At 43.0% G+C, this 25,588-nt stretch overlaps 1 protein-coding gene across 3 annotated transcripts in view; it reads left to right on the top strand.

Moving 5' to 3' along the window:
* Positions 1-11,963, top strand: part of kif3ca (kinesin family member 3Ca) — a 175,473-nt gene extending 163,510 nt beyond the window's left edge. For all 3 annotated transcript variants that reach the window (XM_073057110.1, XM_073057112.1, XM_073057109.1), the window contains exons 9-10: positions 10,317-10,486; positions 11,017-11,963. In XM_073057110.1, coding sequence (XP_072913211.1) covers positions 10,317-10,486; positions 11,017-11,116 — 270 coding nt within the window. In that variant the 3' untranslated portion in view covers positions 11,117-11,963. The remainder of the gene's footprint in view (positions 1-10,316; positions 10,487-11,016) is intronic.
* Positions 11,964-25,588: the final 13,625 nt, after the last annotated feature.

Genomic DNA, 25,588 nt, shown 5'->3' with positions numbered 1-25,588 from the left:
TTGCTTGGGATGTTTTACAACTGCACAGTCGTGAGTGGAAATTATTATCGAGAAGGAACTTCAGTGGCTGATCACTGGGATAGAGGTGACAGCTCCATTGTGGTGATTGATAGAGCCTGCTTTCTTTTCAGCTCTGATTGGCGAACAGCAAGTGGCAGAGTCATGCAAAGTTGGAGTGGCTGAGTCGTGGAATTATTTAGATTCCTTGTTATTACAGGAAGTTGAATGAGCAACTTGGGGATAGAGAGATCCTCTTTTGACATGACAAATTCTGCATGTTGTGCAAACAGTGTATCCCTTCAGCCAGTCATACTGGAAAACTCTCACGGAAGAAACAGAGATCTGCTGATTATTTCATTGTTACATGGCTTTGTGAAGGGAAGATCATGCCTCACGAGCCTGATTGAGTTTTTTGAAGAGTTAACAAAAGAAACTGATGAGGGTCGGGCAGTGAATGTGGTCTACATGGACTTTAGCAAAGCATTTGACAAGGTCCCTCACGAGAGACTCATCCAGAAAGTCATGAGGCATGGGATAAGTGGAACCTTGACTGTTTGGATAAAAAAATTGGCTTAAAGGAAGAAAGCAGAGGGTAGTTGTGGAAGGAAAGTATTCTGCCTGGAGGTCGGTAACTAGTGGAGTGCCGCAGGGATCTGTCCTGGGACCCCTGCTATTTGTGATTTTTATAAATGACCTGGATGTAGAAGCAGAAGGATAGGTGAGTAAGTTTGTGGATGACACGAAGATTGGAGGAGTTGTGGATGGAGCTGCAGGTTGTCGAAGGTTACAAGAGGATATAGATAGGCTGCAGAGTTGGGCAGAAAAATGGCAGATGGAGTTCAATCTGGACAAGTGTGAGGTGATGCATTTTGGAAGGAAAAACCAGAAGACTGAGTACAGGATTAATGGTCAGTTACTTAAGAGTGTGGATGAACAAAGGGACCTTGGGGTTCAAATCCATACATCCCTCAAGGTCGCTGCGCAGGTTGATAGAGTAGTTAAGAAGTCCTAAGGGATGCTAGGCTTCATTAACGGGGATTAAGTTCAAGAGTAGAGAGGTCATGTTGCAACTCTACAAACCTCTGGTGAGACCGCACTTAGAGTATTGTGTTCAGTTCTGGTCACCTCATTGTGTGGAAGCTATGGAGAGGGTGCAGAGGAGATTTACCAGGATGTTGCCTGGATTGGAGAACAAGTCATATGAAGCAAGGTTAGCAGAGCTGGGACTTTTCTCTTTTGAGCGTAGAAGAATGAGAGGGGACTTGATAGAGGTCTACAAGATTATGAGAGGCATAGATAGGGTGGATAGTCAGTACCTGTTTCCCAGGGCACCAATAGCAAACACCAGAGGGCATATGTACAAAATTAAGGGAGGGAAGTTTAGGGCAGACATCAGGGGTAATTTTTTTTTTTTTTTTTTAAACATGGAGGGTTGTGAGTGCCTGGAATGACTTGACAGGGATGGTGGTGGAGGTTAAAACATTAGGGGTATTTAAGAGCCTCTTGGACAGGCACATGGATGAAAGAAAAATAGAGGGTTATGGGGTAGTGTGGGTTTAGTACTTTTTTTTAAAGGATTTTATGGGTCGGCACAACATGGAGGGCTGAAGGACCTGTACCGTGCTGTAGTGTTCTATGGTTCTATGGTTACAGAAATAAAAGTGTACGTTTCCAAGCTCATGACTCGATAATCATTCATTCAGCATCCCTTGAGAAGCTCAACACCATTCATAACAAAGCAGAGTTCTTGCCCTCACTCAGTAATCCCTTGCACCAACAGTTCACTCTGCCTGCAGTGTGTACCACCCCCAAAATATACTGCATTTAATTTCGAACACTGTCACAAATGCATCTTACAGACTTGTGACCCTGATCGTCAAGAAGGACAAGGGCTAATACAAACAGCACTGACTGCAGGTTCCCAATAAACACATCACCCAGTTCCCAGTAACTCTGCTATATCTCTGTTGTGTTCTAACACAAGGGACACACACAGCCTGATCAGTGCTTTGCACTACGTATCCAATTCAAGTATAATCTTTGCAGTTATTTAAACTGCAAAATTAGTAACTTTTACACCTTTTGGTCCACCTTTAAAACACAACTGTCATTGATACCATATGTTGTTGCATTGGATACCAGAATTTTCAGGCACTAGACTCCTAATAGATGATCCTTTGAAAATATTGCAAGAGCTACCTTCTGCTTGGACAATGTGGAATGCCTTTGTGTACCTCTGTGGTGACATCACTTCAGTCCCAATGTTTTGGAGTTTCTCCAGTATTTCAAGAAAATAAGGTTCTCATATACATTTGGGTCTTGGTGACTTCTCATAACTGCCACGTGGGGATCATTTTGTCTGAATGTATTGATTGTCCAGTCCAAATTAACTATCTCAATGCAGGTAACCTCACTCCTGTCAGAAAACTTGGATTCAGGCAGCTTTTACGAAAATGCTTGTGTGTTAAACTCTATGTGCTTTCTCCAGGCTCAAGAGATGCAAAAAGATAAATTGACTGTGTTTAGTCACTTGATCTGGTAGTTTAGCACAGTGTCTTCTCCCAGTCTAATCTTTGACAATGGTGGGTAAACATCCATCACCAGAATAACGCAAAGACGTGCAGCCTAGAATGGACATCAGTAAAGAAGCTCTTCCAGTGTCCCAGCAGTAACATATAACTGAACCCAATTCAGTGCATGAGAAAAGCAGTTTCACCTTTTAACCAGCTGGTGATTATAGGAGATTATGAGGGGCAGTTCAACAAAACAGGGTGAAAACTACATCTGCACAAAGTGCATCAAGCGGCAGCTACTTAGAGACAGTGTTAAGTTGCACCTCGATGACCTTCGGCTCATACTGACAATGACGTGATAGATAGGAGCCACAGGCAGGTAGTCACCCCTAAGTTGCAGGAGGCAGATACAGATACCTGGGTGACTGCCAGGAGAGAGAAAAGGAATAGGCAGCGAGTTCAGAGTACCCTTGTGGTCACGCTCCCCAACAAGAAGTGTACTGGCTAGATGCATCTGGGGAGGGGGAGGAGGAAGCCACAGAGACTGAATCTCTGGCACTGTGGCTCAAAGGGAAGATGAGTGCAGCGGTGATAGGGGATTCCATAATAGAGCAGCAAAAAGCAGAATACTGTGGATGTGAAAGAGGCACACGGATAGTATGTCGCCTCACAGGTACTGGCTCAGGGATGTCCCGGATAGGTCCACAGAGGCCACTGAAAAGATTGTGGAGGCATTAGTAATCCTCTTTCAAGAATCACTCGATTCTGGAATCGTTCCAGAGGACTGGAAAATTACATAGTCAAATGGTTTAACTTAATATCAGAGAATGCATACAGTATACAACCTGAACTTCTTACTCTTCAAATCATCAGAACCCCAAAGCCCCTCTACCCCCTCCCCTGCATGAGCACGACCCAACCCATCCCCTTTCTTCTGATAGCAGTGCACACCACCTGCTGCCTCGATGTTTCAGTCCACGATGCTCGGAATCGGGTTGTCCACAGGACCGCACGTCTTCCAGACCACTTCTGGAGATATCAAAGCGCCAGGCCGCTTGCGGAGAACCATAGTTTGAGCTGTAGCTGTAGGTCATGGACTCCAACCGGACTGAAAAGAAAAGGAAGACATGAGAAAAAAAGAGTAAGCTGTTTCGCAGACAAACTGGAAGAAGTTACCAAAGCTCTGGCGCCATCTTTTCTAGCTCCTCCACCCCCCCCCCCCCCCCCATTAAGAAGGTGGGAGGACAGAAGGAAGGAAATTATAGGCCAATGTTAGTAAGGATGAGTTTTTGGAGTAATTGGAGGCATATGATAAAATAGGTCAAAGTCAACATAGTTTGCTAAAAGAGAAATCATGCCTGACAGATCTGTTGGAATTTTTTGAGGAAATAACAGGCAGGGTAGACAAAGGAGAGTCAGTAGATGTTATTTATTTGGATTTTAAGAAGGCCTTTGACAAGGTCCTGCTTATGAGGCTACTTACAAAATAAGAGGCCGGTTATTACAGGAAAGTTACTGTTGTGGATAGAAGATTGGCTGACTGACAGGAGCCAAAGAGTAGCAATAAAAGGGACTATTTTTCCGTTTGGCTGCCGGTGACTAGTGGTAGTCCACAGAGGTCTGTGTTGGGACAGCTTCTTTTCACATTATATGTCAATGATTTGAATGAAAGAATTGATGGCTTTGTGGCCAGGTTTGCAGACAGAATGAAGATAGGTGAAGGGGCAGTTAGTGTTGAGAAAGCAGGGAATGTGCAGAAGGACTTAGACAGATTGGGGAATAGGCGAAGAGATGGCAGATGGAATATAGTGCAGGAAAGTGCATGGTCATGCACTTAGGCAGAAGGGATAAAGGCGTGGACTATTTTCTAAATGGGGAGAAAATTCAGAAATTCAAATATGAGGCATGTTGATGGCTCTAGGCCTGTACTCACTCGAGTTTAAAAGAATGATGGAGTATCTCATTGAAACCTTTCAAATATTGAAAAGTTCTAGACAAAGTTGATGTGGAGAGGATGTTCCCTATAGTAGGGGAGTCTCGGACCAGAGGACACAGCCTCAGAATTGAGGGCTGTCCATTTAGTACAGAGAGGAGGAAAAAAATTTTTAGCCAAAGGCTGGTCCTTGGCAGGCCGAGTGGTTGTGTATATTTAAGGCAGAGGTTGATAGGATCTTGATTAATCAGGCCATCAAAGATTACGGGGAGAAGGCTGGAGAATCGAGTATTCCCTAACCGGAAATCTTGGATGAATTATGAGGTCCAGTCCCTTTTGAAGGCTAGAGCTGCAGCTTTTAGGTCCGGGGATACCAGTTGCTACACGGAATCCAGGCGTGAACTCCGGAAAGCCATTAAGGGCGCCAAGAGGCAATATCGAGCCAAGTTGGAAGCCCAGGCTAACCAAAGCGATGCCAGTAGACTATGGCAGGATCTAAATGAGATCACTGGGTGCAAAGAAAAGGCTGGGAATATCAATAACTGTAGCACTTCTCTTCCTGACGAACTTAACGTATTCTACGCAAGATTCGAACAGAAGAAGAGCGTCCCGCACCTTCCGGGTGAACTGGACCTGGTGGCATTGAGATTCATCGTCACTAAGGAGGACGTTAGAAGGGCCTTCCTGAAGGTAAATCCAAGGAAGGCGACAGGCCTAGATGGCGTCCCGGGACGGGTTCTCCAGGCCTGTGCAAGCGAGCTAGCTGGAGTGTTTGCTGACATCTTCAACTGCTCCCTGCTTCAGTCTAAGATCCCCTCGTGTTTTAAGAAGGCAACGATAATCCCGGTGCCAAAGAAAAGCAAGGTGGCATGCCTGAATGACTGCCGACCTGTGGCTCTAACATCAATTGCTATGAAGCGCTTCGAGCGATTGGTTATGGCACACATCAGCCACAACCTCGACGCTTTGCAATTTGCCTATCGGAGCAACAGTTCAACGGCAGATGCCATCTCTCCGGCACTACGTTCCTCCTTGGAACACCTGGAGAATAAAGACGCATATGTAAGGCTCCTTTTCATTGACTGCAGCTCTGCCTTTAATACCATCATTCCAAATAAACTGATTCCTAAGCTCCGGAACCTGGGTCTTAGCACTCAGATCTGCAGCTGGATCTTCAACTTCCTAACAGACAGGACCCAGGCTGTAAAGATAGGGGACAAGCTCTCCTCTACAATCACTCTGAGCTCCGGTGCCCCACAAGGCTGTGTACTGAGCCCCCTGCTGTACTCACTGTACATGATTGTGTAAGCAAGTTTCCATCGAACTCAATATATAAGTTTGCTGACGACACCACAATTGTAGGCCGTATCTTGGGTAATGATGAGTTTGAGTACGGAGAGGAAATTAAGAACCTGGTGGCATGGTGCGAAGACAATAACCTATCCCTCAACATCAGCAAGACGAAGGAATTGGTTGTTGACTTCAGAAGGAGTAGTGGACCACATGACCCCATCTACATTGGTGGTGCGCAGATGGAACAGGTCAAAAGCTTTAAGTTCCTCAGGGTCAATATCACAAATTACCTGACTTGGTCTAACCAAGCAAAGTCCACTGCCAAGAAGGCCCACCAGTGCCTTTACTTCCTGAGAAAGCTGAAGAAATTTGGCCTGTCCCCAAAAACCCTCACTAATTTTTATAGATGCACCATAGAAAGCATTCTTCTAGGGTGCATCACAACCTGGTATGGAAGTTGTCCTGTCCAAGACCAGAAGAAGCTGCAGAAGATTGTGAACATAGCCCAGCACATCACACAAACCAATCTTCCATCCTTGGACTCACTTTACACCGCACGCTGTCGGAGCAGTGCTGCCAGGATAATCAAGGATAAGTCCCACCCAGCCAACACACTTTTTGTCCCTCTTCCCTCCGGGAGAAGGTTCAGGAGCTTGAAGACTCGTACGGCCAGATTTGGGAACAGCTTCTTTCCAACTGTGATAAGACTGCTGAACGGATCCTGACCCGGATCTGGGCCGTACCTTCCAAATATCCGGACCTGACTTGCACTACCGTACTTTCCCTTTTCTATTTTTTTATTTATGATTTATAATTTAAATGTTTTATTATATTTACTCTTGATTTGTACTCCAGGGAGCGTGAAGTGCAGCATCAAATATCGCTGTGATGATTGTATGCTCTAGTATCAATTGTTTGGCGACAATAAAGTAATAAAGTAAAGAATGTGGTTGAGACGGATAATAAATCAGCCATGATGGAATGGTGGGACAGACTTGATGGGCTGAATGGCCTAATTCTGTTCATAAATATTATAGTTTGGGCCCTCCTTTGTGGGATAGCAAAACCTTTCTGGATAAGTTATCCAATAAGCCTGGTCTCTCACAATCCAACATCTAATTTTTACTGATTTTCCAACATGCTTTGAAAATAAGATTCTTGATTGAGTTACTGTTTTTTTGAAGTAGGGTCTCTTCTTGATGCTTTTTTTAAAAATTGGCAGAATTGGCTCTTCCCCCCCCCCCCCCCCCCACGATGTTAATCAATGTCACATGCTTTCTGGGAACATGAAATAAATACAGATAACACTGGAAATGCAATTGATTTGAAAAGAGAAGGTACAAATTTTTTGAAAACTGGAGTTTGGTTATCTGTGTGATAATATATTGTCCAGCCAGTTAACTGGGCAGATTTCCCTCTGCAAATGTCTAATGTATTCCCATTGTGTAAAACACTGCAGTGCGAGCACTAAATCAAAGAAATTAGACTGAAATACTTCTAATGGAGATGGCAAATGAGGTTTAAAATAATGCAGCAGCTCCCTCTGTTGTGACTTGTGAGTATAACAAGTTGCAAAAGAATGTTGAATGAATCAGGATTCTGAGTCTTTATGAAGGGTCTCAGCCCAAAATGTTGACTGTTTACTCTTCTCTGTAGATGCTGCCTGGTCTGCTGAGTTCCTCTTGTGTGTTTCTGGTCTCATGCCCCCTTGATATTTAGTAGGTTTTCTAAAAAAAAAATAAAACTACAATGCAACATCTGGAAAAAAAATTTAGAAGTACTTTGGGGTATTAATTAAAACAACATCCAATATTGGATGTCTCAACTCCCACTGGGAAATTCATACCTTATTTCAGTAAGATTTTTAGTTATCCTGACACATAGCTTCCAGTGTAAAACTCCCCCACATAACGTCAGCAAAACTGCAATACACAAATTGTGTCCATGGTTCCGTTTTCAGCGCCAACTAGTTGTGTGGCAAGTCACCCGAATTCTGTCTACAAGAAGAAAGGGCTTCCTCTGCGTTTCCTTTTCCCCACAAGAGCAGCCAGAACAGACGTGAATATTTTCTGCATTGTAGGTTTCACTAAGGGTGTATGTTTGGAGAGAGCGGTCATGTTCTTATTGAGACCCGCTAAGCGACTTCACGCCAGGAGCACTGGCTGCAGGCCTGGAGAATTTCCCTTGCTCCCTCTGATGGGCACTGATCTCCTCAGATCTCCCCAGCCACCTCCAGCCCCCCAGTGAGCACTCGGCCATCATTTCCAAGTTCTGCTGTGTTCACCGTGCCAATTGCAACACATCACTAAGGCTGAAGCTGGCATTGCCATTTTCACATCATCTTCGCACGCCAGAGGGACAGGTCAGACCACGTTCTAAGCCACTGTAACTAGACACAGTGAACTGTGATATTTGTCCCAGGATGAGCTTGGAAGAATCCATGGACTCCAGCAGGATCAGTCTGATACATTTGGCCTCAGTTTGATATTTCTTCCAAATGGCAGCATCATTAACAATGCTCACATTTTGGAGAGTCTGAGTGTCAGCACTAAAGTTGTATGATCATCTCCAAGACTGGCCATGTACTGTTTGTGCTGTAAGGTGGGATGAGGACATTAACAGATAAAAAGTAATATGGACAGGTAAGGGTGTGGTCAGAGGATTTGGCAAATGGATTATAATGTGGGTAAGTGTGAAATAGTTCATGCTGCAGTGTTTCAGGGCCATTGCATTGCAATTCGTCATTGATGCCAAGCTGGAGTAACTTATAATTATCTTTAGAAGAAAGAAGAAAGGGGGTGGGGGAAGGAGCACCAGAGGGCAGGCAAGGAGATAACATGAGAGAGGGACAAGGGGGTGGGAAATGGTGAAGGGGGGGAGGCATTACTGGAAGTTTGAGAAATCGATGTTCATGCCATCAGGTTGGAGGCTACCCGGACGGAATATAAGGTGCTGTGGCCTTATCCCGACAGTGGAGGAGGCCGTGGATGGACATATCGAAATGGGAATGGGAGGTGGAATTAAAATGGGTGGCCACTGGGAGATCCCACTTGTTCTGGTGGACAGAGCGTAGATGCTCGGTGAAGCGGTCTCCCGATCTACATCAGGTCTCACCGATATACAGGAGGCCACACCGGGAGCACACACTGGTGACCGTCCCACACTTTTCCAATGCTAATCGACAACTGCATTGGTGCTGCATCCTGCACCCATGCTGAACTCGTCAATTTCATCCACTTTGCCTCCAACTTCCACCCGGCCCTCAAATTTACCTGGTCCATTTCTGACATCTCCCTTCCCTTTCTTGATCTCACTGTCCCTACCTCCGGAGACAGCTTATCCACTGATGTCTATTATAAACCAACAGACTTTCACAGCTACCTGGACTATACCTTGTCCTACCCTGCTGCTTGTAAAAATGCCATTTCCTTCTCTGAATTCCTCCGTCTCCACAGCATTGTTCTCAGGATGAGGCTTTTCATTCTTGAACTAAGGGGATGTCCTCCTTTTTCAAAGAAGGGGCTTCCCTTCCTCCACCATCAACTCTGCCCTCAACCGTATGTCTTCCATTTCACACGTCTGCTCTTATCCCATCCTCCCGCCACGCTACCATGGATAGGGTTCCTGTTGTCCTCACCTACCACCTCACCAGCCTCCGCATCCAGCATATAATTCTCCAAAACTTCTGCCACCTCCAAACACATCTTTCCCTCCCCCCCCCCCCCCCCGCCACTTTCTGCTTTCTGCAGGGATCACTCCCTTGTCCATTCTCCTTCCTGGCACTTAATCCTTGCAAGTGGAACAGGTGCTTCACCTGCCCCTACACCTCCTCCGTCACTTCCATTCAGGCCCCCAAACTGTCCTTCCAGATGACAAAACACTTCACCTTTGAGTCTGCTGGGGTCATCTGCTGTATCCAGTGCTCGCAGTGTGGCCTCCTGTATATCGGTGAGACCCGGCGTAGATCAGGAGACCGCTTTGCTGAGCATCTATGCTCCATCCGCCAGAAAAAGTGGGATCTCCCAGTGGCCACCCATTTTAATTCCACTTCCCATTCCCATTCCTGTATGTCCATCCATGACTTCCTCCACTGTCGTGATGAGGCCACACTTAGATTGGAAGAACAACATCTTATATTCCGTTTGGGCAGCCTCCAACCTGATGGCATGTACATTGATTTCTCAAACTTCCAGTAATGCCTCCACCCCCCTTCACTATTTCCCATCCTCTTGTCCCTCCCTCTCCTTACCTACCCATCACCTCCCTCTGGTGCTCCTTTCTTTCTTCCATGGTCTTCTGTCTCTTTCACCAATCACTTCCGAGCTCTTTGCTTCATCCCTCCGCCTTCAAGTTTTACCTATTACCTGGAGTTTTCTCTCCCCCCACCTTTGAAATCCACTCCTCAGCTTTTTTTCTGCAGTCCTGCCAAAGGGTTTCGGCCCGAAATGTCGACTGTGCTTTTTTCCATAGATGCTGCCTGGCCTGCCGAGTTCCTCCAGCATTTTGTGTGTGTTGCTTAGATTTCCAGCATCTGCAGACTTTCTCTTGTTTATAATTATCTTTCTTCTATGGTTTAGGCTGAGAACATTCTGTTCCTAGAATTGGATATGGCAACACCCCAGGTGTTTGAGCTGGACATCCCACGGTCATGGTCACTACATGGAGCAACCGGAGGAGAGCCACACCATAGCAGTTCTGTTTTCTCAGACCGGTCCACCGCAGCGAGAGTTCGCAAATCAAGATCATGGTGAGGATTTCTCAATTCCCATGGCTATTTTCTCAACAGAGATAAAATTCATTAAACACCTTAAAATGACATCTTGTGCACAAAAAGCAATTGGGTTTATTTATGTAACACACACAAAATGCTGGAGAAACTCGGCAAGTCAGGCAATATCTATGGAGGGGAATTAACAGTTGACATTTTGGGCCGAGACTCCTCATCATGACTCTCAATGGAGTACTGCGGAGAGAAATGGATGGTCAATATTTCAGGTCATGACCTGAATCGTCAACTGTCTTCTTCCCTCAAAGAGGTTGCTTGACCCTTGAGCTCCTTCAGCAGTTTGCTTCTTTGCCCCTTGCAGTCTCTTGTGTCTTAGCGTAGTATCTCCTCTGAGCAACAGTGCCCCCGGCAACACAGCACACTCTCAGTCCTGTGGCCAGTCCATGCGGGGGGAACTCTTGCATGATTTTGGAAGAAATTATCTTCTTAAAAAAAGATAATCAGCCATGTAAGAGTGAAATCTATCTTAATCTTTTTTGATTGTATTCCAGGTCCAGACCTGAGAGACGAGTAACATCTTCCTCCTCTTTCTCCTCACTGGCTTCAGGCTCTCAGCTGTTCTCTCATTCAGAGGGGAAGGTGTCACAGTGAGGAGTACTGTGAAACTTGTGCCTGTTTTTTGGTGAGAAATTCGTCCTCAGCCTACGGCATTAAAGGTGCAGTTTAGCAGTGGCTCCATTTCCAAAATTTGCTTCATGTAACTGCAGCTGAAGCAAACATTGGAAGCGGCGTGCAATACACAGCTGCCCGGGAATTGCAGACTTAGGCCTGAAGACTGAGGGCAGATTTCAGGCCGCTTATTTTCCCCGTCACTCAATCCATCTCATTGCAGCCCAAACAAAAATGGTTCATGCTTCTCACTTTCAAGTGGAAACTCCTGCATTTGACAGTGTCCCGCCAATTTCCATCTGCTTTACTGCCTTAATTTGCAGTCTGAGCTACAGGGTTAAAGAGGCACATAATGGAGCTTAGTGGGGAAACTCATTTTCCCAAATGAGCTTAAAAATCAGAACTATGAAAATTAGTAGTTTATGAGAATCAAATGTTATCAGCACAACTGGTCTTTCAATAGAGCTCAAGCCAGAAATAAAACTTAATTGATCATCCAGTTTTATTTACACTGCAATGTTTTCAGAATACTCAGCCTCTTCAATGTCATTCCCCCTCTTCCAATATATTCATGCCTTCCATTCAATTTGGAAATCTGTTCTGAAAGAAGATGTGTGTCATGTTGTGCTGAATACAGCGGATTGCCTGCCATGTTTATTTCCAAGAGCAGTAATGTCGCTTTGTAAATTTGTTGGACTTTTGATCCTAATTAAATTGATGTTGCTGTTGCTCCAAAAAATGTTGAAATATTTAATCGCAGGTCCTGCTGTCACTGGGATTGAGGGTACTTTATTGTGGAATAAAATAAATACTATATGCTCAAGGACAATTGTGTGCATTTGCTCGCTGTTTTCAATCAAGACTGCAGATTGCCTTTTTCAGAAGATGGAGGTTATGATTTGAATGAAACAGGTCAATCATGAAAATGCTATTATCTAACAAAAGGAAATGCAGAAATTACTCAGCAGGTCAGTCAGCAACTGTGGAAAGAATAGATTTGATGTTGCAGGTCTAGGACCTTTCTCCAGAGCTGTGAAGCTTGTAAAGCTGCCAGGAGGGTGGAGGAGCGGGAATCTCTCTAATAGGGAAAAGCTGGGGTGGTGATCAGTTGTAAACAAGATTTTCCGGTCAGTGAGTGAGAACTGAGACCACAGATATAGGAGATGTAAAATGCAGAGTGGGAAGATGTGCCTAACAGGTCAGGCTGGGGTGTCCTCCACTTCCATGAGGGAAAACAGAGGAGGAGAAGGAAACAGACAGGCTAAGCCAATATCACAGTGGATGAATGATACAGATAGATATCAAGCTAACTGAAGGTGCTGAATTCAACACTGAGTCAAGAAGTCTGCGATGGGCCTAATCAGAACACAAGTTACTGTATCTCAGGCTTGTGTTAGACTTCATTGTAATAATGGAGGAAACCAAAGGCCAAAGTGGCATGGGATGGAAAATTAAAATGACAAGCAACAGGAAGCTTAGGGTCACCCCGTGGACTGAAAACACTTACAACTCACTTTCAAGGACTCGATATCTCAAGTTCTCCATATTTTTTATTTACACATCGTCCTCTTTGCACTTTGGTTGGTTGTCAGTTTTTGTTTAAGTATAGTTTTTCATAAATTCTATTGTATTTCTTTATTTTCTTGTAAATACCTGCAAGAAAATGAATCTCAAAATAGTATATGGTAACATGGACATACTTTGACAATAAATTTACTTGGACAAGTTTTTATGAAGTGCTGACCCGTCTGCATTTGGTTCCTCTGACCAGATTGTGAATAGTAAATGCAGAACACTCGATTGAATTGATGCTTCACTTGGAAAGACCTTTAGGGTCTCTGGATGGTGGGAAGGAAAGAGATAAAGGGACAAATATTCCATCATCTGCTGTAGCAAGGGGAAGATGATGGGTGAATTGGTGGAAAACCTTGTTTACAACTTAATTCTATGATCACCCCAGTTTTGCCCCATCTCTTTTCTCCTTGAACAATTACTTCCTGTGCTTTTTGACACACCAGAGTACCGTGGTACAATGTTGGCTACGATTTAACATCACTTGACAGTTCCAAATGCTGCACATACTGGGTTCATGCACTGATTTCCGCTTGTGAAAGATAAAAAAGGATTGAAATCTGAAGAATGCTGGAGAGAAACTGAAGTACTCAAAAAGTGAAATATTCAGCAATTTCCTGCTGAAGTGGTCTGAGTCTGACAGTTTTGTTCTGTCACTTGCGTACATATTCCACAGCAATTTTGCCTCTGGGCAAAATTACACAAAGCAGCAGCATTCCTTGGCAAAGGCTGGGAGAATTTAAATTCTACCATTGCACATACATCTGCCATTGGTTGGTCACAACTTTGATCCGAACATGGTGTCTTGGACCAATTGCAGTATCATTGTGAAAAGACCTGTAACAAATTCCAAATGTTCAGCATTGATATGCACTTTTAACCCTCAGGTTCTGTCAGCTGTGTAAGTCTGGGGAAGACAATTTCTGGCCCCACCAAACATGTGAGATTGAGGTGCAAAACCTCCTATTTGTGCGGATGCTGCGTGATGTGTTCCCCTGTTACAGATCAGTGCCACGAAATAACAGACAGTACACCACTCACAAACGATTTAGCTTTATAATTCTTAATTTGACCAAAGGGTTAGTAAAGTAAAACAAAAAGAAAAGGGGCCCATTTTAATGTGCACAAGTTGGAGCTCACGGTTTCCCTTCTGCTGGTCCTCCTTCGATTTCCCCAGGCTTCGTCGATTTCCAGCCCCACCAAGTCCACTCCTTTCAGGTGTCTATGACCCCTCAGTTCTGGCATCTTCTCTCCCCATCTTCCACCAAACAAAAGACCCAGATCACCTCGGTCACAGGCACAGAACAAAGAAAAAAACACTCCCTTCATTGGACGCCCCACATTCCAAAGCCCCCATTATCTCTAGCCATAACCCAGACACTGCTGCTACAGAAAGACCATTACATTAGCAGTGAAACCTTTCCCAGGGTGTTACACAGTAATGCAAATGTACCTGATTTTATTAGCACCTGCACTCAGTTCAATTTCAGATTCATTTATTCATCACATGTACATTAAACATTACAGTTAAATGTGTTGTTTGCATTAACAACCACCACAATGTAAGGTGCTGGGGGCAGCCTGAAAGTGCTACCACACATTCCATTGCCAACATAGTGTGCCCACCGTGTTCACAGAGCAGCAAAACAACAATGGAAAACTGGGCCCATCACACACACACACACACACACTCACACACACACACACTCACTCACTCACTCACTCACTCCAGTGGACATGCAGATCCACAGACATTGGGCTTTCAGCTTCCCCAGTGGAACCAGGGCTCTGGCTATTGGGTTTCAACTCCCAGACTTCTGCCCCAGGGGTAAGTGGGATTCATTCTGGATTGGCCACTTCAAGGAGTTCCTGGTCTGCATGTCCCAGTGGTCAGAGTTTCCTGAGATTATCATGGTCGGAAATGAAGTTGGCTGGAATAGGAAGAGCAATACAGCCAATCACAAACCGCTTTCACTGCTCAAAGTCAATACCTGAGAGGAGCATTGGTTGCACCTGTAATTTGTCCACAGGTAGGTAACTTATGAGGGAGGAAGGGACATTTTGCTTTCAATGCAAAAGCAGCACAATTCAAAGAACCTTGTATCTGCAGCCTGCTGCATTTATTTTCCATTCACAGTTTTTATTTCCTGTGGGAATTCTGGTTTCCCTTGTACTCAATGAGACCTGGTCTTCCAAAGGATTATCAGCACTGAGCTTCCTGTTATCGTAACAGTCTGTTACCAGTAAAGGCACTGAGCTTTTACTAAGTCCTCATGAGATCTTTCCTGGACACCACTGGATCTAGTTTTATTTACTATTTCTTAAAATATGAAAAATACCTGAACTAATGTTTTCACACAAACTCAGGTTCCATCCTTCCTCAACCATAATCTTTCAGCTTCACTTGCTTCCTATTCCAATTGCATTTTGTTTGGTTGATAGATACAAAGGTTCTGCAATTCCTACATTGGCTGAGTTGGCAGTTTGAAGCTGACATCAAATGCAATCTTACAGACATCTGACTGTTTAAAGCTCTCATTTAAATGAAGTTAATAACTGCTAATGGGGGGAAAACACTTTCAGTGTTAAGTGGAGTCACCTAATATTCTTAACAGCAGATTCTTCAAAAAAAAGTGCTTGCACCATGTCAAAACACATATACAATATTCATATGGTATTTACTCAGTAATTTAACATGTTTATGAGATGAATACCTCCACTAAAATAACAGGAGAAAATGTTAAGGGGTCTTCAAAAGGCCATTTGCAGCGACATAGAACATAGAAATCCAGAGTACATTACAGGCCCTTTGGTCCACAGTGTTGTGTTGACAATGTAACATACTCTAGAAACTGCCTGGAATTACCCGACTGCATAGCCCCCTTTTTCTTAGACAGAGGCTCTTAAAAGATACTATTGCATCAGTCTCTACCACTGTCACTGGCAGTGCATTTGTTGCAAGGACAAACCCAAGTGCAGGACACAGGCACGGAGGCAGAGTCATGAAGCATTAGCACCGTCACAAACGGGGATCTGGTATCCAGGAGAGTCTTTACACAGAGACAAGGAGTATCCAGGAGATGATGCAGAGCTTAGAACTGACAGTCCTTTAAGGAATCAGGAAACACTGTTTACTCACATTAGAATCGACCAACAAACTGGCAAAGCATGGCTGTGATGCCAGAGTTTTATCCTATGTTCGCTAATGGGAATCAGGTGTGCTGTAATTAGTGGAACTGGGAATGATTGGAAATCAGATGAGGGGATCAAGGCCCAATTAAGGAGGTAATAGCAAGATGGGGAATTGCCAGATGGGACCATGACAGCATTCTATGCACCCACCACTTTCTCTGTGAAAAACTTACCTCTGAAATCTCCTTTGTACCGACTTCCAAACACCTTAAAACTATGCCCCCTCATGTTAGCCTTTTCAGCCCTGGGGAAAAAGCCTCTGGCTATCTACACAATCAATGCCTCTCATCATCTTATACACCTCTAACAGGTCACTTCTTATCCTCTGTTGCTCCAAGGAGAAAAGGCCAAGTTCACTCAACCTGTTCTCATAAGGCACGCTCTCTAATCCAGGCAACATCCTTGTAAATCTCTGCACTCTCTCTATAGTATCCACATTCTTCCTGTAGTGAGGTAACCAGAACTGAACACGGTTCTCCGAGTGGAATCTGACCAAGGTCTTATATAGCTGTAACATTACCCCACAGCTCTTGAACTCAATCCTACAGTTGATGATTGCCAACACACTATACACCTTCTTATCAATCTTAATGCTTTTTAAAAACTCCACTACATCCCCTTTCCTAATGTCTATATAATCAAGCTTTTCAGTCTGCTGTTATCTCCACAGTTGCCAAGGTCTTTTCACTGGTGAACACTGAAGCAAAGAATTCATTAAGTACCTCCACTACCTCCTCCGACTCCACGCACATGTTTCCATTATTGCACCTGATTGGTCCTTTCCTCACACGGCTCATCCTCTTGCTCTTCACATACTTGTAGAATGCTTTGGGGTTTTCCTTAATCCTGTTTACCAAAGCCTTCTCATGGCCCCTTATAGCTCTCCTAATTTCATTCTTGAGCTCCTTACTGGCAACCTTTTAATTTTCTAGAGCTCCATTGGTGCCTAGTGTTTTGAACCTTTCGTAAGCTTTTCTTATTAACTAGATTTTCCACATCCTTTGTACACCATGGTTCTTTTACCCTACCATCCTTCCCTGCCTCAGTGGAACATACCTATGCAGAACGCCATCAAAGGGACATTTGCCTCATTTCTGCCGTACATTTCCCTGAGAACATCTGCTCCTAATTTATGCTTCCAAGTTCCTGCCTAATAGTATCATATTTCCCCCTACCCCAATTAAATGTTTTCGTTAATTGTCTGCTCCTATCCCTCTCCAGCACTATAGTAAAGGAGATAGAGTTGTGATCACTACCTCCAAAACGCTCTCCCACCGAGAGATCTGTCTCCTGACCAGGTTCATTTCCCAATACCAGATCAAGTACAGCCTCTCCTCTAGTTGGCATATCTACATATTGCATCAGGAAACCTCCTGACCACACCTAACAAACTGCATCCTGTCTAAACGCCTTGCTCTAAGGATATACCAGTCAATATCAGGAAAATTAAAATCTCCCATCACAACAACCTTATTATTATTGCACCATTCCAGAATCTGCCCCCTATCTGCTCCTTGATGTCCCAGTTACTATTGGGGGTCTAGAAAAAATGCCCAGTATAGTTATTGCCCCCTTCCAGTTTCTGACTTCCACCCACACTGACTCAGTAGATAATACCTCCATGACTTCCAACTTTTCTGCAGCCGTGACACTATCCCTGATAAGTAATGCCATGCCCACACCTCTTTTGCCTCCCTCCCTGTCTTTTTTGAAACATCTAAAGCCTGGCACATTCAGCAGCCATTACTACCTCTGAGACGTCCAAGTCTCTGTCCAAGCTATCACGTTTAATTCTCAAAATTTCTACTTCAGGAGTAGCAAATACTCTGAAGTTCATATTTTCATATTTTTGGAAACAAAAAGAATTGGAGGATATGGGATAGGCACAAAAGGGGTTAATGCAGAGAATAAGATAACCTTATCCAGTATTCAGTGTCATGTTTCTGATGTTTCGCTCTGTGATGTTTAATTTGTGCACATAATATTTAATCAGGTAAAATAAAACTGAATTACTTAATAAAATAAGCCTTTTTCAATCTGTGGGTGATGTTTGCTGGTGCATTTTATACCTAACCTGAGGTGTTTACCATGACATCATGTTTTACAAGGAATTATAGATCCATCAAGCCATTGGTTCCCTTTAAAATAGAGTAAAATAAAACTTCTTAATAAATAAAACTCCTAATCATTTAAGATAGAAAAAAAAAGTAGTCTCAGCAATGTTCCAGTTATATCACACTTAGCTACTATGGCAACCATGGTGGTTTGATTTTGTGGAAACACATAGAAGAATGAGAAATAGCTTGAAGGAGTTTTGTGCAGAAGTTGAAATAATACAGAGAATGTTGAAGATACTCAGCAGGACAGGGAATATATGTGGAGAGAGAAATAAAGGTACTGCTTCAGAGTAATAACGTTTTTCAGAGAAGTTGGTTATTGAACAAAAATAGTAATGCTGATATTTTTGCAAAAAAATGTCTTAGCTTGCACTCAGTGTTAGTGTTAGCAAAGCCTTGGTGGAACTGAAAACTGTGATTTTGGATAAATGGATCCTTTATCAGGCTGTAGGGCTGTAACCAGTGGAATAGACAAGAGATTAAATCTGGTCCTCAGTTGTTCACTATTAATGACTGGAAGGAAGGAACAAAAGTTAAGATTTACAAGTTTGCTCATGATATGGAAATAGATGAAAAGGCACATTGCGATGAGGACATTTTGATTCTGCAAAGGCTGCAGATAGTGTAGGTGACTGGGTGAACACCTGGGATAACAGATTTTAATGGTCAGAAAGAGAACAATTACACAAATGCACAACAAGAGGTGCAATTTATTCCTAATCTGAGGCGTTTGCCATGGCATCATGCTTTACAAGGAATTATGGAACCAAATGAAACTCTTTTAAGGTGCTTGGAAGCAGATATAGAAGAGATGTCAGGGGTAAGTTTTTTATGCAGAGAGTGGTGAGTGTGTGGAATGGGCTGCCAGCAACAGTGGTGGAGGTGGATACGATAGGGTCTTTTAAGGGATTCTTGGATAGGTACATGGAGCTTAGTAAAATAGAGGGCTATGGGTAACCTTAGGTAATTTCTAAAGTAAGTACATGTTTGGGACAGCATTGTGGGCCAAAGGGCCTGTATGGTGCTGTAGGTTTTCTATGTTTCTATTAAGAGTAGTGTGAGCTGCCTTAAAGACTATCATCCTGTAGTACTCATATCTACAGTGATGAAATCCTTTGAGAGATTGGTCATGACTAGAATCAATTCCTGCCTCAGCAAGGACCTGGACCCACTGCAATTTGCCCCTCGCCACAATAGGCCAACAGCAGACACAATCTGAATGGCTCTTCACATGGTCTTAGTTCACTGAGACAATACAAACAACTATGTCAGGATGTTGCTCACTGATTGTAGCTCAGCATTTAATGCCATCATTCCTACAGTCCTGATTGAAAAGCTACAGAACCTGGACCTCTGTACCTCCCTCTGCAATTGGATCCTTGTCTTCCTAAACATAAGACCACAATTTGGGCAGATTGGTAATAACATCTCTACCAGCATCTCTGAAGACCTATCCTGGGCCTGACATACTCATGTAATATGAAGAAGGCACACCAGCAGCTATATTACATTCAGAGTTTGAGGAGATTTGGCTCATCACTAAGGACTCCAGCAAATTTCTACAGATGTACCGTGGAGAGGATTCTAAGTGGTTGCATCACTGTCTCGTATGGAGTAACAACTGCACAGAATTGGAAAGCTACAGAGGATTGCAAACTCAGCTGGCTCCGTCATGGGCACTAGCCTCCCCAGCATCAAGGACATCTTCAAAAGGTGATGCCCCAAAAAGGCAACATCCACTATTAAGGATGCCCTCTTCCAGGACATGCCCTCTTCTCCTTGCTACCATCAAAGAGTAGGTATAGGAGCTGAAGACACACACTTTATTTTTCAGCAACTGCTTCTACCCCTCAGCCTTCACATTTCTGAAAGGACAATGAACCAACCCATGAATATCACTCACTATTGTTGCTCCACTTCATAGTTTATATATTTCTTATGGTATTTTATGTATTACACTATAACACTGCCGCAAATCAACAAATTTGATTAAATATGTCAATGATGTTAAACCTGATTCTGAGATAAGCAGGAAGTACCCTTTCCTGTCTGTCAGCAGGACCAGAAGTCACTGAATTTAAGGAAAGGATAAAGGATACATAGGGGATGTGAGTAAAGTCATTTTTATTCAGAAAATGGTGATGATTTGAACTCCCTGCTGATGAAGATGATGGAAACTGAGTGAACTTGAGCTTTCAAAAGGAAATTGCATTTGACAGAGAATTATTTACAAGACTACACAGAAAGATTGAGGACACATGATGAAGAAGAGAGCTGCCATGGACTTAGTGGCACCTCTTCGACACCATACGAAGCCGTGATCATGTAACCTATTTCACTTGTGATTTGTTACTTAAGGTGCCTCACCAGAATAAGGTTGTGGACACAAATAGTATTAAATAGAACCTTGAATGGTAACATGAAGAAGGTAATTGAGAATGCACATGTCTGATTCTTGTTACTAGTTTACATAAGTTCTATTGCTACCATGTGGCTCTTGAAGAAAAGTTTGTATTTTTTGAAGGGCCTGTACTGTGCTGTACTATGTTCTATGTTCTATGTTTCTGCTGCACAATCCAGCTGACATATTTAAACATAAAGTAAGTAAAAAGCTACATACAACTTGTATAAAGGGCTAAATGTCAACAGAGCTCTCCTCTATGATGTACGGAAGCCATGATACTAGGCAACAGTCTACAGCAAATTTGAGTCCAGTATCAAACAAGAAAGCATAAATGCCACAACGCTTTTCTCAATCTTTGTCGTTGCAATATTTCACATGAATAAACTTCCTGTGAGATTGGAGCTAATCTTCAGAATGGATCCATGTTGACTACCCCCCAGAACCAAGGTCACTGGAACCTCAGTAGTGAGTTGTAGTCGACTCTTGTGTCTGCAAGCAGTCAGAGGCTGAATTTCAAGACATTCCCAACTCATTCACTGCAGTATGTGGAGAATGGATTCCTGACAGGTACATAGATAGGAAAGATGCAGGGGGATGTGGATCTAATTCAGGCAAATGAGATTAGTGTGGATAGGCTTCACAGTTGGTGTGGACAAGGTGGGCCAAAAGGGCCAGTTTTTGCACCATACATTTCTGTGCTTCTAGAAAATGCACAGCCCCACCGACTTTTTTCATTTTTGAAATATCATTAATTTGTTTATCTACTTTGGACATAGATTAGACCAGACATTAACGTTAAAGTTCTTTTTGTCTTTTGATTTATTACACATATTATCAAAATTAGGTACCTTTTATACCTAATGGAGTAGCCATTGAATTTATATTCATGATTTCTACTGCTGTAGCCCATCAACTTCAAGGTTCAAAGTGTTGTGCATTCAGAGATGCTCTTCTGCACACCACAGTTGTACCTGATGGCAGTGAAACGATGATGAGAGGCATTGATCGTGTGGATAGTCAGAGGCTTTTCCCCAGGGCTGAAATGGCTAGCACGAGAGGGCACAGTTTTAAGGTGCTTGGAAGTAGGTACAGAAGAGATGTCAGGGGTATGATTTTTACCTAGAGAAAAATGAGTGTGAGTGCGTGGAATGTGCTGCCGGTGACAGTGGTGGAGGCAGATACAATAGGGTCTTTTAAGAGACTCCTGGACAGGTACATGGAGCTTAGAAAAAATATAGAAGGCTATGGGTAACCCAAGGTAATTTCTAAGGCAAGGACATGTTCAGCACAGCTTTGTGGGCCAAAGGGCCTGTATTGTGCTGTATGTTTTCTATGTTTCTACATGGTTATTTGAGTTACTATCACCTTCCTGTCAGCATGAACCAGCCTGGCCATTCTTCTCTGACCTCTCTCATTAACAAGATGTTTTCACCCACAGAAATGCTGCTCACTGGATTTTTTATTTTGTTTCCATTGTGTGTGAAAATCCAGGAGATCTGCAGCTTCTGAGGTTCTCAAACTGCATTAACAATCATTCCACAGTCAAAGTCTTAGATCACATTTCTTCCCCATTCTGATGTTTGGTCTGAACAAACAACTGAATCTCTTGACCATGTCTGCATGCTTTTCTGCATTGAGTTACTGCCACATGATTGGCTGATTAGATATTTGCATTAATGCGCAGGTGTACCTAATAAAGTGGCCAATGAGTGTCTGTTTATACATGTACCAATAACATGTACTTGCAGAAATTAGTAATTGGGAGAGATACAGAAACTTATGCAATCAACACACACAAACAAGAAAAATATATTTTGTGTTTTATATTTGTAGTTAATTTAGATCACTCTATTTAGAACCGTCCATCTTCCTCACATTCCTGTGCCTATCTAAACATCCCTTAAAAGCCTCTAGTGTATTTGCCTCTGCCACAATTCCAGACAGCGCATCCAGGCGTCCACCTCTCTCTGAGTAAAAAATTTACCCTTCACACATCCCTTTTGAACCTACCCCCTCTCACCTTCAATGCATGCCCTCTGGTATTGGGCATTTTTACTCTGGGGGAATAGATACTCCCTGTCTACTCTATCTATGCTTCTTATAATCTTATAAACCTCTTTCCGATCTCCCCTCAGCCTCCACTGCTCCAAAGAAAACAAGCCAAGTTTGTCCAGTCTCTCATGATAGCATTTGCCCTCTAAACCAGCCAGCATCCTGGAAAACCTCTTCTGCACCCTCTCCAAAGCCTCAATATTCTTCCTATAGAGAGCTGACCAGAACTGTACACAATACTCCAGACGTGGCCTAACCAGAGTTTTATAAAGATGCAACATAACCTCTTTTGAACTCAATGCCTCAAATAATAAACGCAAGCATTCTTCACCACATTATCGACCTGTGTCTCCAGTATCAAGGGGCTATGAACTTGGATCCCAAGATCTCTCTGCTCAGCAGCACTGATAAAAATCTTGCCCTTAACAGTGCACTGTCTCCCTGCATTTGCCCTGCCAAGGTGCAGCACCTCACATTTATTACCATCTGCCATTTCTCTGCCCTCATCGGCAATGGATCTATATCGTGCTGTGTTCTTTGCCAGTCTTCTACACTATCCACAACTCCACCAATGTTGGTATCATCTGGCAACTTACTAACCCACCCATCTACATTTTCATCCAGGTCATTTATATTTCATGTGGAAGATCCAAGCATATCACCCCAGTATCTCCTGCCAATGTTGTCCCCTGGAAGTCTCTCTGGCCCCTGATTCACCATGCTTGCAGCAGATGTGATCCAGGAGACTCAGTGAACGTGGCAGCATGCTCGCTGCTGTCAAGAATTGCTAATGCAGCCATGCACAAGTAAGCAACACCCTCAAGTGGATGGCGCTTGCCTGCCTTCGTGAGTTGGTTAATGAGGTCTCAGCTGCAAGAAATTCGGCAAGACTTTTCAAAAATTACTGGCTGTTTCAGAAAGATCAACTGAATAGGAGAGTCTAACAGGATTGCCCATTAAATATTTCTGTGCAACTTTTTGGAGCTGTTATAAGTAGTCACTGTGATAGTTTGAAGTTTTAAAATACAGTGCAGACAAATTCCTGTTTTTAAAATTAAAGCCAAGGTTTATATTGGCGCTGGAAAGCTCCTGCGCTCAGCTATCCGCATGAGCAATTTGATGAGCACAAGCAAGGACCAAGAAGTGCGGTTTAAGTGTCATCTTCACACAGGAAAAGGTTATTCTGTACTCGACACTTCCTCAAATGCTTGGGCAAGTGCTCAAAATATTTTGAAATAGCAGATAAGGATACTCAGCAAGATGTTTGCTGTATACAAGTCCAATATATAAGGCTAACCCCCTGCAGTTATCAGCCATGCTGAAATGGATTTTCCCTGGTGGACAGATAACTGCAAAATGGTCACCAATACAGGTCAGGACCACAGACCAAGTTGGTTGTAAAGAACCTTGTACTTTTCATATGAATATACCAACTTCCTACCCTTACAAATAATATTGAATCAAATGAGCTTCACAATCAGACTGCAACATTAATGTCAATATTGGGTTTCAAATCCAAATTAATTTAATGAAGTGAATTTACTCCCTTAGCTGCTGGATCATTCGTCCAGGACTGTTACATCCGGTTTCCAACTCCAACTATATTTAAAGGATCAAAATTTAGCTCTGCTACATCATTTACACTGCCTAATATGTAAATGAGCCAAGCAAAAACAAACAACAGCGAGGGGGTGAGGCGCGCACTGTTCTCTGGGTTACTCAACAGAGGGCTGTAACTGGGGGAAGCTCATGGCAGGAAAGCAGAAATTCATCATCTGATATTCTTGTGAGTGAGATTTGCTGCAGAATGGTGCAGGTGAGAAAATAGAGATGAGGAACATAAAGAACAGCTGTTACCAGTGTTGAGTTCATTAAATTCCACCTCTTGTATCCCAGAAAAACCTGGACAGGGTTTATGTTACACTCTGCTTGACGTCAAGGCAGCATTTGGTCAAGTGCAGTATCATTTGGAATCAGGGGAAAATGCTCCGATGATTGGGGTCATACCTTGCACAAGGAAAAGTAGTTGTCGTTGGAGGTCGCACAGCCACAAAATGCTGGAGTAAGTCAGCAAGTCAGGCAACATCAATGGAGGAAAATAAACAGTCGATGTTTTGGGCTGAGAACCTTCATCGAGCAACTATAGGAAACAGAGATCAGAGAACTGCAAAGTTTGCGAGCAAGAAGCGGAATGCACAGCCAAAAACACAATGGCTGATCAAAAAAGTAACTTCACACCTGCCTCCTCGCTCTTCACTCATGGAGAAGAGTATGACTTCTGGCTGCTTCCCAAACAAAATGGGAGTGGGTTTCACCTGGTATCAGTCAGCGCCCACAATAAGTGATAATGTGCAAAAATGAGTTGAGATATCCAACTGCACCGTGTTTACTTGTCAAGGATAAGAAACCCCAAATACAATGACACAAACCCATAGGGAGCAAACAGTTAAAGGATAAGAACGTCTGCACTATTTTCCCCATCTTGAGGAATCACAAATTAAACTCAAAAACATGGATTAAAAGTACAACTCTCAGAAAAGAACACAGGAGAAAATTCCTTACACAAATGCATTAGGATATGAGCTTTGCTTTTATAATTCGTGACTTTGGCAGAAACTACAGCAAGGAAATTCCTTGAATCAGCATGGTCTCCAAAAGAATTATTTTTTCTCAAAACATAGCGTAAAGTTTCTTGAAAACTATATGCACGCCTTATACCAGACTTCTGGTAAAAATAATCAGAATCAGAATTATTGTCTAAAGAATTGTACGGCGAGTCAGCATTCAGAATAAAGTGAGAAAGAAGGATAAATAATGGGGATTAGAGAGAGCAAATGACATTCAAAATCTTCGTTCACATGGTCAGACAATGCTGAAATAGGTTGTTAAAATATTGTGAGTCACTACTTGTGTTTACATTGCTTAGAAAAATGAAATAAAATATTCCTTGTCTTCTATATATAATGTTACGTACCCCGTAACTGGGTCACTTACCAGCAAAGATAGAGAGGTCCGTTGAAGTCTGATGGTACTATTTTTAAAAGTCTTTATTTATAAAGGGGCACAAAAATAAGATTAATACAAACATTCAGATAATATATGTCGTCAATACTCAAT

This window comes from Hemitrygon akajei, chromosome 9 (assembly GCF_048418815.1).
Source record: "Hemitrygon akajei chromosome 9, sHemAka1.3, whole genome shotgun sequence".
Taxonomy (NCBI): Eukaryota; Metazoa; Chordata; class Chondrichthyes; order Myliobatiformes; family Dasyatidae; genus Hemitrygon; species Hemitrygon akajei.
The sequence above is the reverse complement of the archived record's forward strand: the minus strand, read 5'-3'. Positions and strand labels throughout refer to the sequence as shown.